Raw genomic sequence first — 17777 nt, 5'->3', positions numbered from 1 at the left:
AATCCATGTGCATCAAAGAAGCCAAAATATGTGTGCCCTGGATTGACCTGGCATGGAGCCACAGAGGCTGGAAGGGACATGGTGCTGTCCACAGCTGCCCTATGCAATGGTGAGATGCAACCAATCCCCAGATCTCCCACAGCCTCCTCAGGAGGTGAACAAGCACTGGGCAAGATCTCATTTTAGGACATAAGGATAGTCAAAGGAGCAACCTCCACACACCTGACAAATCTGCAGCTGCCATCCACCAGCAGCAAAATGTTCAACTGGGCTTGAAACTGGTGGGGACTGGGATGCTTTTGACCACCAAGTCCTGGGAACAAAGTACTTCTCATCCCAAAGATGACTTTATCTTTTGAGGCAGTGCTCATACAGGGATCCAGACCTGCTACTCTCCAGTCTGCCCAGAACTTTGGACACACAAGCACTCTGAGACCTGGGGTACCAACCTGTCACACCCCCACTGCCCAGTTCCCTTACACCATTTCTCCATGGCACAATCCAATTTTCCTCCCACATGGAGAAATCAATCAGTGGGTGTTATGACAGCTAATAATTTCCAGTTACCTTCTTCCTTGCACACTGAATTCAGGCAGAAGCAGAAGTACATAAATACCATTTAGGTAACTATTATTAATATTCGAACCTGCAGCCTAATGGTTGCTCCATGCTGGCAGGTTTTCTAACTGTTCACCTCCCCTCTCCATCATACTGGATACCTTAAAATTTAATGTTCTGTGATGCTGATTAAGACAACCCTCTTGTTCTTGAGCCTTGACTGTTTACATAAATAGACACTAATGCATTTTGCCAGCAAGGTTTCCTTTGACTCCTTGGCACAGATGGTTGATATTTCCATGCTGCAGCAGCTATTAGATTGTAATGTTACCAATGACAACTTTACATCATCTGTACCCTGCTTTCTCCCCTGCAGCAGGACGTACCAGGAATTCAGCTTGAGGTACTGCCATAGGCTTAGGCTGCTCCTGTCTCCTACAGGAGGCATTTGCTCACCTTGGCTTTGGACACTGGCTTTGTGGATCCCTACAACACGCTGCTGTAGCTGGGGGTCCTCCAATGGCTGCACTCATGCTGGGGACATGTCAGGCATCGCCTCATCCCACTTCCTTGAAGAACTACCTCCCAGGGATAATGAGCTTTTCTCCTTGGGTGCTGTCCCAAAGAGTCATTCACCCTTGTCACCTCTCCAATTTGCTCTTAAAAATCAACAAAAGGCTCCCCAGAGGTCTGAACCAATTCTTTCTTCTTTCTTTCAGAGACACCAGGGGTTTGGATCAATGTAGATCCAAGTACACATAAGACCCATGCAGGGAATTGAACCCATTGCAGCTTTGGGGTGGCCAGTGAAGGACTATCCAGTCTTTTCTTGTTATGTTAACAATGGCAAAACACTGCAGAGATGGCGGCTGAAATTCAAGTGCTATTTAAACAAATGAATATGTAGGGTATAGTTCATACAATGTGAGTTCAGACAAGGAAACTCAGAACAGCCAGAAAGCTCAATGTGAACCAGATTTTAAAAACAAAAACAAAACCTCCAAAGCCCTTCCTCAAGGAAGCCCTTGCCGAATTCTTTCGCCTAATGAGAAGTCCAACATCATGCCTCATACTAAAGCCTTTGCTTTTCACTCCAAGAAAGGACTTGGAGGAAAAAAAGGAAAATAAAAGCAGCACATTATGGAACAGAGCCTGGCTTACAGCCAGGGCTGAGGGGAAAGCAGCACAGAAAACCTGTGGTTTAGCAGCACATCTTACTCCTGTTCTATGGCAGAACAATCTTCTGCAAAGCCGCAGCTGTTTGAACCCTCAGTGCTGCAGAGGCTCAGCTTCCCTAAGGTGAATCAGTCAATTGGTTCAACAGTGTATTTAAAATCCCCCTGCGTCTACCTTTAAATCACATTTATATTCCTCTACCCAAAGCTAATAGTTTCTACCTGCATTTTGCTTCATCTCTGTAGAAAAACAAGCTATTTAGCAGCCACATTAATAATCTGTGGCAATCTGGTTGTCATTTCCCTGATGGAAAATTTCACACTGCTGCCCAACAGCCGCAACGTGGCGAGCGCTGCGAGCACCTCACAGTGCGCTGCCTCTCTCCCACTGCACCTAGAGTCAGAAGAACAGCAGGAGTTGGTTTTGGATGGGTGGGGTGGGGAGGAAATACAGAATTACAACCAGTCAGGTGTACCTACAGCTCAGGCATGTGCAGGAACCACGCAGAAACAACCTGGTGTTGAGTGAGAAAGTCAGTCAGCTCATGTCAGAAGGAGTCTAGAGGAAACCCAGCTCTTGAAGCCCCAGCCATGTGATGGTAAAATGTGTGTTGACAATTTACTGTGGAAGGTGGCCTATGGAAAAGAGCTTTGGGTGGAAGAGGAGGTTCATCCAGCAGCCCTGGCCATGGGTGCTCAGTCTGGCCAGGTTGACTGATGGGTGAATACAAATAAACAGCAAGAGGTGGGGGCCAGTGTTTTCAACACACTCCCAATTGCCACCCATTTGTATGTGCCTTCAGAGAACCACTGTCATCTTAAATATTCAGGCCTACTCTGGTTGCTGTGTCTGTTAAACAGGGACTAAAAAATTTTTTCAGGTCCCTCCAGGCTGCCTGTCCCAAGATGAGATGTCAAACCTCCAGAGGAGCAAACTTTTCTCCCTGGCTGTTATGAGGAGCTCAGCTCACCAGCTCCTGTCTTGAAGTCCAGGATGGTCTGGTGGTCCCAGAGCTGCTGAATCCCACCAAGCATTGCTGGGGGCATATGGGTGGGCAGAAGCCTCTTCCTTCTTGAGTAACCTCCAGCCTGTCCTTCCTCTCAGAGAGGAGCAGCCCCTCTGCCAAGGGGCCACTAAACAACACAAGGTTTTGACATGACACCTTAAAATAGACCCTTAAAATATTTACCCTAATATAGCTCACTGTGCCCAGAGCAGCATGTGGAAACCCAAGAGGTAAATATTCTCTAAATAAGCAAAGAGCTTAATATAGAAGGTCATGGAGTCAAGTACTCTTCAAGCGCCCTCACATCTTTGCAAACATCAGTCAGTAAAGATAAATTTGACATGGTTGATCACTCACACTTTTAGGAAAGGCTCTTCTAAAAAAAAAAAAAATCATGTTTCAGTATTTATAATCTCATAATATAATTTCAGTATTTATAATCTTATAATAAGGCCTGGTCCAGCATTTTGCCCCTCTAATTCCTGCTCTCATAACTGTCGGTTTATGAAATTGCCAACTGTAAGCCTTACGAGGTTACAAAGAAACACCTCTCTGTTCTCTGCCACCACTTTGAGAAGATGAACTAATAAAAACAAGGTCTGCTATTCCCTCCAAATGCCTGGGAGAAAGGAATCTGGAACAGTAGTAGCTTCAAAATACCATTAAAGAAAGCAACCACCCACAGTGTCTGGAGTCCCCCCACGCTTATCACTTCCCTTCACCCTTATTACCCGAAAACCACACAAAAATCTGCCTCTTGTCATCCAGATGTTTGCTGGGACTCACCACTGGCCAGGGCAGAAACCAGAAACCTCCTGCCCCACTTTTCCCAAGGCAAATAATTAAGGAGTTGTGTTGCACTTAGGGTGTTTGATGATGGGAGCTTGCTCAGACACTCATCCCCAGTGGGGTGGTCCCCCCGGGTGGCAACCCACACCAGCATCTCCCAAAAATGCTCCTGGTAAAGGGCATCAAGCCTTGACAATTCGCCCCTTGGGCAGTCACAGCAATCTGTAACCTGCTTTCACCCTTCAGCCAAGGGAGGAATAAAACTATTTATTGACTTCTCTGAACCACCTCCTCCCAGTTTCTTTGGAGATAATCTTTCCAGGGTTATTAAATAAAGGTAGAATCACTCAAGCTTCCCTGTAGAGCTCCCACCAAGGGCAACAAATGAAGGTGAAACGAGCCGGACTTTGGAGTGTGCCACTGTTTAATGTGTACTGAAAACAACACCTAGCCAGTTAGACTGCATCAGGGCATCAGGGGGAAGGTGCTGGCTGGAAGGGACACATTGAGCACAGCCACATCTCCCTGGCACTTGGTCACCGAGGCATTAATGCCACAGGATGACAGGGGAATTGGGAGTTGATCCACAGCTACCACTGCTTCCACCGAGACCTGGGGGAGAAACACCTCTGTGTGCAATTGTGAGCAACTCAGCAATCATGAAACATGACAAGAAGGGAGAAAAGTGAAGTCACGACTTGAGATGCAACAGGCTTCTCAGCCAAGACTGATGCTAGCACAGGGGTGGCTGTGTCTTTCTGGGAGCACAGAGCTTTGACATCCTGGGAGAAACAACATGCTGGGAGCCCTCAAGAATGGGAGGGGTTTATAACAAGGTTTTGCAGCATCCCTGCATCTCCACTAATAAACTCTTCACCCCAAAGGAAGCATGCACCTGCAGCCCCAAGACATGTGCTTGAGGCAGGATCAAGGATCATGCCAGGTGGGCCCCAGCAGCAGCCACAAAACTCATGTGAGGCCACAGCATGCAAAGCCTCTGGAAGCAGAGTTATTGTCATGGAACATCATGGAGATGTTTCAAGAGGATTGTGGCAACTCCTTTTCTTAATGACTATATATAGGGAAAGCCCAGGTGACAAGCGGTGAGAGACTGGAGCACAAGCACTCTCTTGCCTGCAAGGACTCAGATAATTGAGCAAAGGAATAGCCAGTGATGAGTCTATTTTGGACTCATCGTGCTGCTGCTGGAGCGTTCACCGAGGAGGCAAAGCCATTTTTACCTCCCCTCCAAGGAGTGCAAATTCAATAGAGTTCCCTGCCTGCAGCTGCACTGACCCCAGAGCCCACAGAGCCTACAGCTGCTGGCAGCACCTCAAGCACTGCTAGGCTCACAGTGACCTGGTGGCAAACGGCTGCTTCATCTCCTTGGTCCCCTCACCACAGACCCCAGCACCACCTGATGCTGCCCAGGGGACAGTGGTCTCAGCATGGTGCTGACCATCCCTGGTAGGGCTAGGATGCAGGAGCTCACATAGCCAGTTACCAGTCAAGGTGATTGCTGCAACCTGGAAGCAGGATCAGAGGAAAAAGCCTGCCTTTTTCCATTCTGGGACTCTTCCCAGAGCATTCTAATGCCTCTCAACCCAAACCATCCCACCAGGAGCTAGATTCAGACTCATAACCCCCACCTACAACTCTTCTGCAGTAAGAGCTGCCAGGACAGCACTTACCTGCTCATGGTACTCAATCCCCATGCTGAGTGTGTTAATTAGAATGGCCACCATGATCCCACGGCCAAAATATTTGCTGTCCACAATCTTCTGGAAAGTCTCACACACCACATGCCAGAAGGCCAGCACCAGGTGGGCTCTCCTGGCCCGGGCTCTGCCCCTTTGTGGGTCCCGCTGGTCACTGTAGTGGGCATCCTGTGTGAACTCATAGACCCCCTCACTGTCTGAGTCGGCCATCTCATTGTCTGACAGCTCGGCCTCGCCCGCCAGCGCGGTGAGGCAGTAAGGGCAGTTCTCAGGGGTGCAGGAGCCACCATCCAGCGTGGTGCAGGGGCTGGAGATCTTGCAAGAGCTTTGGCAGGCACCTGAAATGTCAGCAGAGCAGGGAAAGGGCAGCTCGTTAGCTGGGACTGGGGGCTGCAGGAAGGAACCCCCACTCCCTGTTAGCACCAAGCCTTTGCCTCTGACATGACAGGCATTTCCTAATGGGAAAAGGGCTTCTGCTGGGTTAAAATCTTGGCTCTCAAAGTGCCTTCTCTCTGTTTATGAAGCTCTCTTTGCTGCCCCTAGAAAAATACCACCCCAGCTGTGGACCCTGAGCACACCTCATTACATCTCTAGCCATTACAGGAAGGAGGAAGCAATCGATTTCCCCGGTCCTGGCAGGCTCCCGGCTGTAATTATTGGGAGGACTGTTAGCAGCCTTCTTTCCTTTTCCCTTTGCTGATGCTCCAAAACCACTAGCTTCCCTCTCCACACGTTGGCCTCAGTGGCAGCTGCCAGATGTATCCTGGGTGAAATACCAGCAGGATATTCCCTAAAATTCCCTCCAGCTGGCTGCGAGGAGAAAAGGCAATGCATGCACCTGACTCCTGCATGGCAGCACCCAGCAGTGAGAGTGGTGTGCTAAACCAAGTCAGAGCCCAGTTCTGTGTGTTCAGTCTCTGGGCAGTGCTGGGCTGGGGGCAGGGTTTGGTCTCTTTCCTGCACAGCTCCTGGTTGGAAAGGTCAGTGCCATTGCAGTGGGGTGGAAAAGGCACTGACTGCCTGGGAAAGCTTGGCCAGAAACACTTCTTGGAGGCTGAAAGTGTTTGGACTAGACTGGCCTGAAGTCCCAAACTTCAGGATGTGGAGGGGAAAAGAGCATCTTGAAATGAAGATATTATTTCCCTGATCCAAGAAAGATGCATTCACTCTTACAGACTTCCTGAGCAAATCACAGATTTATAATACACGGCATCTGTGATTGCCCTTGAGCACTCACACAAAGCAGACACTCAATCTCCCTGAGCCTTGTGTCCCATGGGAGCAGAACTACACAGTACTCAGGTGTGTGATATGACCCATCTGCAAGCTCTAGCTGATTTTGGGAGTACAGGATTTGGGAAGAGCTCCCTGTAAATTGTTTAGGAGTGGAGGGAAATAATAGAATTTTGTTCTAACATTTAATCTAAACCCACCCTCTGCAAAGTTTAAAGCCATTCCCTCCTTCCTGTCACTACATGTCCTTGTCAAAGTCCCTCTCCAGCTCTCTTGTACTCTTCTAATCTACAAGATGGGGATTGCAAAGAAAATGGATTCACTGAAAACCCTCATATGCCTTGGATTATTGTAGATATGAAGTCTGGGAAGTTGAAACCTCCCTCCTAAATTTGGCTATAAGAGGTATTAAGTAGGTTGTAAGATTCCTATTCATCTCACCTGGAAAGCCATCGCCTTTCTCTGTAATGTGGACTGAGAAGAACCCTGCAAAAATTCAAGGAGACAAAAAATTAGGACAAAAATTGTATTTCTAGAAAGCTGCCCCAGATGTAGATCCAACCCCAGCTCACCTGTGCTTTGTGTCTCCAGCAGCTTGTGCATGGTGCTGTATGGACCGGGCGGGATGTTGAGGCTCGTCAAGGTGCTGCTCCCAGCACCCACCGCTGCCTCCCCCAGGTTCTTCTCTTTCAGCATCTCATGGGAGGTGCTGGAGTGCACTGTGGGGTACACCTTGCTGCCCACTATGTTCTTGGGGATTCCTTCTGGGCTTGGCAAGCCGAGGCTTGGCTGTGTCAGGGATGACCGGCAGCACACCGGCTCAAAGTGACAGTCAGCATGGTAGATGCTGTGCACGGACTCAGTGTTGCTGGGAGAGGCACTGGGGGCCCCCAGGGAATTGGGTACTGAGGGAGGGAGCATCAGCCGGTTGGTCCCATTGTGGAGTGAGCTGGTCTCTACATCGCTGATCTCGGGGCTGGCACGGGGTGCTCGCAGGTTCCCGTTGCCTAGGTGGTAGTGGTGGTGGTGGTGATGGTGGTGGTGGATGAGGTGGTGCACGGAGGATCTCTTCCTGCTCTTGCGCTTCCTGGTATGATGCTCGGCCCTTGCCTTGCTCGTGGGGCTGTCGAGGAAGCCAATCCTCACACCTGCTGCCCTGTAGGCCTTCACTAGCTGCTTGCTGCCTTTACGGGCAATGTAAACCAGGTACTTGAGGAGCTCATCATAGCAGCTTCCTGGCTCTGAGAAACTGGCAAGGGTGCTGGCATTGGACAGGTACCGCACGCGCTGCTCCTTCATCAGCTGGCTCTCGCGCTGCTTCGTCTCAGAGAATTGTGTCGCTATCACCACCAGGCACAGATTGATCATGAAGAAGGAGCCCACCTAAGGGGACAGGGGACATCAGCCACCTCAGTGTAGCCGTGGCACCCCACAGATCTGCCGGGGACAAAGAGTGGCAAACCCCAGCCAACCCCACCCCCTGTGTCACCCAGCAGGGACCACTGGCTGGGCTGACTCACCCCCCAAGCTCCCGCCCCAGGGACTCCCACGCCAGCCCTCCATGGAGGACGTCAGAGATCAAAGATGAGAGATTATTTTGACAAAAATCTCTTGCTCTTTTAAGATCGTGTTTTTCGCTCTCCACAGACAGCAGTTGTAATTATCACAATTAGTGACATTACGATGAATGCACTGTGCCTTCCTGATAGAAGTGTTTTTCTGCCAGTGTGTGGGCAGCTTGCGAGCAGATTCCTTTCCCCTGCTAATGGGATTTGCGGGTGACTTGTTACACAAGGGCATCAGCAGCCTGTACCCACAGCTTGGAGATTTTCTTTCCAACCAGGGTTTCATGAGGTTCTGCCTTCTGCAGAGCCCAGTCTGGGTCACAGGGAATTACTGACGTCCTAACAGGCTATCACACACTGCTAATGTTACTCGCTCAGCATCTGAAAAAGTAATGCTTGCTCTTCCTCTTTGTCATCTTGGGGAGGCTGAGAGCAAGGGTTTGTTTCTCTCTTGGGGAAGCTAACAGAAAAAAACAGCATTATGGACTAAACAACTGTCTACTTTCTCGTCAGGATTTGAGTCCTGGTTTGATGAGAGCAGAAATCCCCACAATGACCTAACTGACAATGTGCAGCTATTTTTCTGGACTTAGACCAATTGTGTAGCAAGAAAAGGACTCATCTCACTTAGCTACATCTGAGTGAGACACCTAATGATCCTTTAGAGTCAAGAGAGAAATAGGCGCATCAAGTCTGCAATGCATCTAATTCATTTTGGATGTCTACCTTCAGAGGAGATGAATCACCCCCTTAAAGTACCTATTTTTCCCCCTTGATGATAAAGGGAGTCTAGACAACGAGCTCAGCCAGTCACTGTAGACAATTCTGCTTGCATAGATGAAGCCCATCATGGAGCCCACCCCACAGAAATTCTTTGTTGGCTCCTTTGTGGGTGGTCTCAGATGATGCTGTGAAGTGTGGGTGGGCTGTGGGCAGTAATCTCTTCCCTCCTTTCTTAACATGCTCTCTGAAGTTTGGGACTGTTTTCCCATAACATCCCCATGGCACCAAGGACCCAGCCAGATGGGTTCTTCAATGTGGGGGAATTTTTGGGCAGCCTCTTCCCTTTCTGGCACTCAAAAACTGATCATGTGAAATTTGCCTACTTTAAAACTTAAATTCAAGGTGGCAAGCAAGAGAGACAAGCTTGGAGCACAAGGAGAGAAGTAGTAGAAGCAGCAGCAAGAACGGAAGTGTATCTAACACCACTTGAGCACATCTATTTCCTTCCTCATGTTTGTAGGTAAATGCAGCTGCAGCACAACTCTACAGGGAAGCTGTGTTTCTCCCAGCAGGCTAGTTGCTACTTCAGCTTTTATATTCACTATATCCTCTGCCCTGTTCCTCTGGGTGACTTCACTCTGCTTTCTCCAAATGCCAGGAGGACCCCCCCTGCTCCCCTAAGGCCACTCACAATGATCAGGAGGATGAAGTAGATGAAGTTGTAGAAGGAGTGTGCATCCATGACAAAGTACATGATGTCCACCCAGCCTTCCAGCGTGATAACCTGGTGGAGACAGGAAGGGAAAATAAACTCCTGAAGGCTCAGTTACAACAAAGTGCACAGGCAATGTTTCTTCTGGCTGGGTCATGTCTGACACCCCATAGTAGGTCTTGGTGCAGTACAAGATGCTGAGGAACCAACTCCTGCTCCTCCCAGTGCCAACAGCCATGTTATCAGCTGCCCAGGCTGAATCTAGCCCCTTTCCAGCTGGACTTAAGGACCACTAGTGCATTTTGCAGAAAGAAGAGCAGTCTCTAGGTTGTGGCCCACACCAACATCATCAGACTGCACACCCATAGGGCTTTGTCCATGCATGTGAGGTGGAGACATTCTCAAAACAGGCATCTTATTGTATCCCTAACACTTTGAGCATCTGTGCACTACTATGTAGGTGCTCACTAGTATGAAACAGCCCCCAGGAGTGCAATTACAAAGCCCCTGGGAACATTTTGGGGGCAGGACCTGCTGTTTGCCCACCTTGTGACAACTGGCAGACAGGGCTCACCTGAAATATCGCAATCCAGGCATAGCCAATGTTATCAAAGTTGATGGCTCCCTTGAAGGGGTTGTGCTCCCCAGCAGAGCAGTTGGTGTAGTACTGGTTCCAGTTCACACAAGACGTGTTGGTGGTGTCATTGTAGGAATAATAATCCAGAGTGCACTCCAGACCCTCTTCCCTCAGTGTTGGGATACTCCGACAGAAGCGCATCCCATTCTCCCGGGGCTGGGAGCAGATGAAGGGATTTTCATCTTCATTCTCTGTCTGGTAGTACCGCTCCAAATCCACCGTGTAGGGGCTGAAAGAGTCCAACAAGGCTGGGGTTTGCACACAGATTGCAAGCAATCTGACAAAGAGACAGCTGTAACAGCATAGAAGTCTGACATCTGCTTTTCTGGATCTTAAAGCTATTTTTTAAAGAAGGAATCCCCTTGGACTTACTGCAGCCCCACAGGGTGAGCTGATGTCCTTCACTGGGTTTTGAGAAACTGAGGCAGTGTACTCAGCCCCTTGGCAATCCCTTTGATGGCATTATTAAAAGTTACTCCCTCTGGAAGCACTCTGGCTTTGACTTTAGGAGACTAAGTGAAGGATTCAGAGTGACAGGGCTTCTCTGAAATGTCTTTGCTGAAGTAAGATGGAAATCAATCAGTTTAAGCTCCTGTATGTCCTGTCCTTCTGGAGATGCTGAGAATCATTTAGGGATAATCTGTGTACAAGGACCTCCCAAGATTCCTAAATATCAGAGACAGGAACTTCATCTGCATTTCACCATGTTAGTTCAGCCCACAGGTAAACTCTACATTCCCTCTGAGGGTAGTCTTACCACAGCAAACCAGGCAAAAATACTCTTCAGGGAGATGAAACTACCCATGGCCAGTCAGAAACTGGCTCCTTGCTCTGCACACACTATCTCCTTAATGCTGCCAGGATTCCCACTAAATCTTGCAAAGATATTTTTAAGCCTAGTTCAGCCTGGTTAATTCCTGCAGAATTTCCTGTATTACCATTTAAAGCCTATCTAAACTGCTGGAATTCTGGCTCAATTAAACAGCATCCAAACCTGTGGCTCTATTGGATTTACTTGGTGGTGAGGCTGTCCCCCTGCTCTGCTGACATTTACTTAACAGGGACATGACACTTCCAGCCACCCTTCGAGGGCATGACCAGCAAGAGGGGTGGGAGTTGATTAGGAGGTGGGTAGAAGAGGTTGGAAGATGCCTCATGCCAGCCAGTCCACAGCAGCAGCAGCAGCAACGTGGTCCTACTGTGTACAGAAAAGAGGCTTTGGGCTTGTAGGATTCCTCCATCCAGGTGTGAATCCAGCCAGATCCACCCAGAGTCAGCAATCCACTGAAAGGTGACCAGCGTGGCAGAACTTGGCAGAGCCGTCAAGGATTTGCAGTCACCTGCCTTTCTCCAAGCATTTGATGGGACAGAGGTGGTGGAAAAAAGTGGGTAGGTAGAACAGGCATGGAAACCCTGAAAGAGGCTGTCAGCTGCCAGGTATTTCAATCACCGTCCAAACAGTGCTACATCAGGCCAGAAAACCGGTAACAACTATTCTTTTGGCCTTAAAATTCAGGGATCTGTAAAAATTAACATTGGGATAGGGACTATCTCTTGCTCTGAGGCTGAAAATTATCTAGCATCAAAAATCCACAGTAATTCCATTAGCTTTTCCTGGGGTTTAGGTGGGACTACAAAAGTTGTGGCAATAAACACCACCAGCTGCTGGAGGGGATTCAGACCTGGGCGTTTCCACACAGAAAAGTTCACACATTAATGAAATGCTGATTTTAGAAAGCCTGAACTCCCATTCTCAGAGTTTTTTTTTTTTTTTTTGGAGGCTTTTAGCAATCAGAGAAGTTCCCAAGTGCCAGCTGACAGTTAAGGACAGCCTGCAAATGCAAATGGCAAATTGTCACAGCTTGCTCTGTACCCGCTGTGTGTGCCCAAGCAGGAGTGATGGTGGCATTTAGGAGCAGAGAGCATTTACAGAAGAAAAGGGCTTTTTTACAGAGGAGATCCTGGAGGGACAGCCTCCCTCAAGCTGGGGAGACACTGGTGCTGCCCACACAGACTCACATGCTGAAGTTCTCAGGGAGGAAGCAGCGGTTCCTGAGCAAACCTGCCCACAGCTGGACTCCCACAATGCCAAAGATGAAGAAGACAAAGAAGCAGAGGAGGAGGACGTTCCCCAGCATGGGTAGCGTGTCCAAAAGCAGTGTCACCAGGATGCGCATACCTGAGGCAAAGGGGAAAGGTTTATGTTGAATTTTCTTGCTCCAGCTATGTCCTCCTGACCTTTTCCTTTCCATTGATACTTTTACACCTATATTTCCTTCTATTCTTTTCCTCCTATCCTCATCACCCACATGTGGCTTGTGAACAGTCACAGCTTCCCATCCTCTTTAGCTTCCCCCCAAAGCCCCCCCCTTTAATTCATGCCTTGCTCCTGGACACCAGACCTATCTTCCCTGCTCCTCAAGTCCTTTTCTCCGAGGTTTTCTAGCAATTATGTTTCCTTTCTTCCCTCAGATTAAATTCTGATGTTCTCCTTTGCTCAATTGTATTTCTTTCTCCACTCAGTATATTTCAAAATTCCCTTCCCTCCCTATTTCCCCTCATCTACCCTAAATACCGTCTCTTCCTTAAAATACAGGACTCTCTCTGGCAGTTAATTCTCACAAGTTCAGGAACAGCCAGTTCTGTAACAAGGACAAATTGATGGCGACTTCAACTTGACATTTACACACAAAAAAATTATTTCATCTGACACCTGTGTAATATTCTGCTCATCTCATACTCTCTTTCTTTCCCCATGTTCTGCTCTCTCTCACTTGCTTATATTGGCTTTTATCTAAAGAAAGCTTTACTGTTGCACCCTTTACTTTGATGCTACAGGAAGACTTTTTCCTCTTATCCTAATGCTGTCACCTCCTCTCTCAGGGTTTTTCTTCTACACCTTTACTGGGAACAACCACCTTGCATCAGCTCCTAATTACTTAAAATTACTTTCTGTGGTTATTGCATTGATCATCAAACAAAGCTCATTTTTTATTTTTCCTACCTTGCATTTCTATCCCACTGTAACTACATTGCAGAGAAAACAAGATAAATTACCCAGGATTTCAAAACACATTAAGTGAATTACATCCCCAATTAGACAGTGGTGGATAAATTCAGCTGTCCACCAGTTCAGCAGTGGAAAAAAAAAAAAACCAAAACAAAACAAACAAACAAAAACAAACAAACAACAACAACAACAAAAAAAACCACAACACACTGCAAACAGAATTCTGAAGCTTCTATAATGATTGAAACATCAGCAGCACAACCAGATTAAGTTCAAGAGTCAGGAGCAGGAAAATGAATAGATCCCAGGCACTTCCAGCATCAGCATAGAGAACTGAAGCTGATTAGTTCTCATCAACTCATTGAGCCAGTTCAGATAGGGGAGTGCAGACTGGGACTTAATTTGGCTAAAACAGATGACCAGGATTGTTGGACCAGGAAAAGGATCTTTCTAGTGCAGTCGTACTTATACTTAACATACCTGATCCATACAGCATCAAAGAGGGACCATGCTCAGTGTCTCTCATGGAGCACTGGGATTTGCCCATAATGGGGCAGTGGGAGGGTTTGTGAAGGCCAGTGCCATGCAGCAGCAGGCAATGCCACCCACTGCTTCTTAAAGCAGGGCTGAGACCCTTGTCCATGACCTGATATACCAGGACTGAAGAGCCACAGCCCATCCCACCCAGGTCTGCTTTGGAGATGCTGGGGGTTTGGGGTGTAAGGACCAGCTCTGGGGTCTTCAGCACCTCCCAGGGGGCTATCTTCAGGCACAACAAGACTTCCTCACCACAATTTCTCCAGGGAATGATGGAGTATCCCAGGGAGGGTGGGAGCAGCATAGCTCAGACCCCGCTGCCTGTACTGCCTGGCAAAGGCTGTTGGCTCAGTCAATCCCTATCACCTGCAGCCCTTTAGCATCCTCCTCAGACCCTCTCCAGATGAGAAAGGCAGGTGTCTGAAGACAGTCCTGGATAACTTATTGACTCATCTCTGATGCCACAGGTGTCAAAAGGAACCCAGACAGTGGTGGTAGGACTCAGCACTGCCAGGCTTGGGCAAACGTTTGAGCTGTGATGTAAGATGAAAGCATCTGGGTTTGCCCTCATCTTTGGGGCATGGATCCAGACAGCTGGCCCCAATAGTGAGGAATAAGAATCTGACTTACTGGGGACCCTGTTAATGGCCCTGAGTGGCCTCAGAACTCGAACAGTGCGGACGGCTGAGAAGCTGACATTCTGCAGGTCCAGGGAATACTCCAACATCCTGAGAAAGACACAAAACCAAGGAGGAGTGTCATGGATCCAGTGGAGAAATGTTAGATTATCAAACATTATAAAGCAAACATTAAATGCCAACCATTCACAGAGGGACTTGTTACTGCATCTCTCCCATCAGGAAAGTTTGCCAGAGGAATTAATTAAGGCTTGTTTGCATGTCAGGATAAAGTCAATGAGGGGGAATGTGATACACCAGCTCACACAGCCACAGATATATCTCTCTCTCTCTCTTCTGGTTTAGTTTTTGCACAGGGCCAGGCAGAAGCTTCTCAAAGTCCTTGCACACTCCAGAGAGGAAATTTCCAGGCTTTTATCAATTTTACAGGTACTGTAATGAATCTGAGTTTGTTGTGCTGAGCATCACCACAGTCCTGAAAGGAAGAACATCTCCTGGTACAGACCCCTCTGTGGGCCACAGGAGACGATCAGCACAGGGCACTGACCTCTGCTGTCTCTGCTCAGTAGACACCCTTGGGCAGGTGGGACCAAAACTGGTGACACTTGCAGATAAAAAATGGGGCCAACATGGACCTAGGAACCTCCCAGTGCTCCCAGTGTCTGTCAGGGTTATTCCCCAGCTCAGGACATAGAGGAGCAACATTCACAGGACTTAGTCTAAGGATGCACCTGGATGGCTGCAAGTCTCTGGGGTGCCCCAGTACCTCTCATTCTTCTCACCTTTGCTCAAGCACAACAGAGTCATCAGTCACAGCACCTCCAGGACTTTGCTGTGGGAAGATCCAAGAGCTCTGCCCAGAACAGTCTTGAAGAGGCAGAGCCAAGCAAAGGTAAGAAAGACAACCTTGAGCCTCCCTGGACAGTCAGGTTCCCACTACCACAGGCAACCATAGCATATTAATCTCTTCCAAAAATTCCATCTCCAAACAAGCTGGGTGGTTCCCTCGCTCCGACTCTAGTGGCGAGAAGCCTAACTTTCAGCTTGAATTTATTCAGTACAAGCTCATATCCATTTGTTCTTATGGCAGCACTGTCTTTAAAGTAGCTTCTCGAGCTGTTATTTGTCCCTGATGTTTACTCACCCATGTATTTACGGAGGACAAAGCACATCTTCTCTCAGCCTGATTTTGCAAAGTCAAACAAATCAAGTTCTTCCAGCCCCACCTCACAGACAGGCTCTCTGCTTCTCAATCACAACCTTCTTCCACACTTGCCCTGGTCTGAATTAATCTCACCTGATTAGACATCAAGTTTCTGGAGGAGGTTTTGGTCACTCCTTGTACCAAGGCATCAGTGCTGTCCCTTTCCTCCCTGCTGGAAATCCCTCAGGATCTATCCGTGTTGTGTTATGTTTGCCATGGCTGCAGCACACTGGAGGCTTCTGTTCTTGCTGTGATCAGCCAAACCCACTCTCCTCCCTTCTGGCCCCCAGCAGGAGAGGGGTGCCCCAGAGTTGAGAAGGCTCCCCTTCCACCCCCCATATGAACAACTCCATGTTCAATGCAGTGAGGCTTTACCTGATATGCTCTAATGAGAATGATGATGGTCAAACCATATCTAAGTTTAAAATAACCTCAACATATTCCTCTCTGCTTAGCTGACCCCCACAGCAATGGGAAGGTCCCAGGAGATGGAGGTTGGACATGCACATATGGACACTATGAATTTGTTCACAGCCCCCTGACCAGAAAGGAATGCAACGTATTCACAAAATCCCACCTGACCTCGGAGAAGAAAACCAGTCCCTTCCTCAATGCACAGGATTCCCTGCATTGGGCAAGTTTTGGCTAAGGTGAGGAGAGAGGCAGTGGCTTCCCTGGCTTTCATTGCTGTCAAGTTTCACTCGCTGTTTGAAAAGATTTCTGTATGGTTGGCAATATTCAGGTAAAAAGCCCATATCAAATATACAGCTTTTCTTTCATCCATTATTAAAACAGAGGCTGCAAGCAAAATTCAGAGCAGCACATGGTTAAATGCACCAAGACAAATAATTTTCTGATTAATGACAGCTCCAGACACACTTCCAGAGATCTGAGTGCTTGTAAGCTGCAAAAGATGTGCTGTAAAATGCATTTTGATTTAACATATTAAAGAACAATTATAATGCACAATTTAAAGGAACAAGCCGCACAACAACCCAGAGGCTTAAGCAAACACTTGAACACCAAGAGCAAGAAGGTGGTCTCCTGCCTATGTTGCTGGGCACTGCTACCAGAACTGGTCTTACCAGCACTGTCAAGTTCAGCCCAAACATGGACTACAGTGTCCACACCTTGGTGGTAACCAACAGTTCAAGTGCCTTGAGAGAACTCAGTATTAGAGAAAAGAATGTCAGTAAAGCTCAGTCACTAAAGAGCAAGTCCAGTGAGAACACCACCAGTCCCCAGCTATAAGGTCACTTCCCAAGGCAAGGGAAGAATCAATCCACATCCCTGGCAAGGGAAGATACTCAGGGAGAGCAAATGTCAGGATGTCACCAGCTGGTGAGGTGACAGGTACATTTACCAGCATATATAGCATTTACGCATTGGAAATCTGCAGTGTAAAAGGCTCCTGATGAAGCTTCAATTCAAATGTCATCTCTGCTCAGAGGGGAAGGCACGATGCCTGTCAGCACCGCTGCCATCAACCTGGTGCCCAGCCAAGTTAAAGGCTCAGAGAGAAACGCAGCATTAAATAGGATGGATTCACAGCTCGTCAGGGTGATTAGCAACCCCCATCACTGGAGTTTTTCAGAAGGAAAGAGGAAATATTTAGGACTTTCTAAGAATAAAAGTGGAGCATCTGCAAAGCCAGACATACAACGGGCTGCTAGTGGGAGGCAGAGAGGGAGCTGATGCAAACCTTTGGCAAATGCTTCTCCAAGCAGGAGAACTCCCAGAGCTCAGCTGACAGGCAACAAGGATGGCTCAAGATGGACCAGGCAGGAGAAATTCATTCCTGTTCCATCTGGAGACAGTGAGTTGGAGCATGCTGGGGTTTCTCTCGTGCAAAACCCAATGCACTGGGAAGGATTGCCTGAATACGATGCTAGGCAGCAACCCTGAGGCAAAGGACTTTCAAAAGTGATGCTCAGAGCATCACGGGAAGGGTTCAGGGGGCTCTGCTTACCCAAAGAGTCCCTAACAGAGCACAGAAATTCCAGCGAAGTCCTTCACACACCTAGCCAGCACTGCATCTCTGAAGCACCCTGTTCTCAGCTCTGACTCTGGTCCCATCGCCAGGATCACACTCGCTCAGGAAGTAGATGTTGTGAAAACCCAGCAGAGTCACATAGAGAGTTTCTGCTGAGAGCACTATCCAAGGAAGTCTTGAACTCTCCCCTTTCACAGCTGGGTGCTGAGGGTGCTGCACAACCAGGGGATTTGACCAAGGTCACACAAGGAACTGGTGGCAAAGCAGCAGTGGCTGCA

General features: G+C 48.2%; 1 protein-coding gene across 1 annotated transcript in view; it reads right to left on the bottom strand.

Annotated features, from left to right (window-relative positions):
- Window positions 1–17777, bottom strand: part of CACNA1G (calcium voltage-gated channel subunit alpha1 G) — a 142728-nt gene that overhangs the window by 72948 nt on the left and 52003 nt on the right. The window contains exons 4-10 of the mRNA XM_053960060.1: window positions 14295–14392; window positions 12137–12296; window positions 10055–10346; window positions 9460–9552; window positions 7053–7863; window positions 6922–6966; window positions 5221–5585 (exon numbers count right to left, since the gene is read on the bottom strand). Of these exons, the coding sequence (XP_053816035.1) occupies window positions 5221–5585; window positions 6922–6966; window positions 7053–7863; window positions 9460–9552; window positions 10055–10346; window positions 12137–12296; window positions 14295–14392 (1864 nt within the window). The remainder of the gene's footprint in view (window positions 1–5220; window positions 5586–6921; window positions 6967–7052; window positions 7864–9459; window positions 9553–10054; window positions 10347–12136; window positions 12297–14294; window positions 14393–17777) is intronic.

The sequence above is a fragment of the Vidua chalybeata genome, chromosome 19 (assembly GCF_026979565.1).
Source record: "Vidua chalybeata isolate OUT-0048 chromosome 19, bVidCha1 merged haplotype, whole genome shotgun sequence".
NCBI classification, from domain to species: domain Eukaryota; kingdom Metazoa; phylum Chordata; class Aves; order Passeriformes; family Viduidae; genus Vidua; species Vidua chalybeata.
This window is presented reverse-complemented; position numbering and strand designations above follow the sequence as displayed.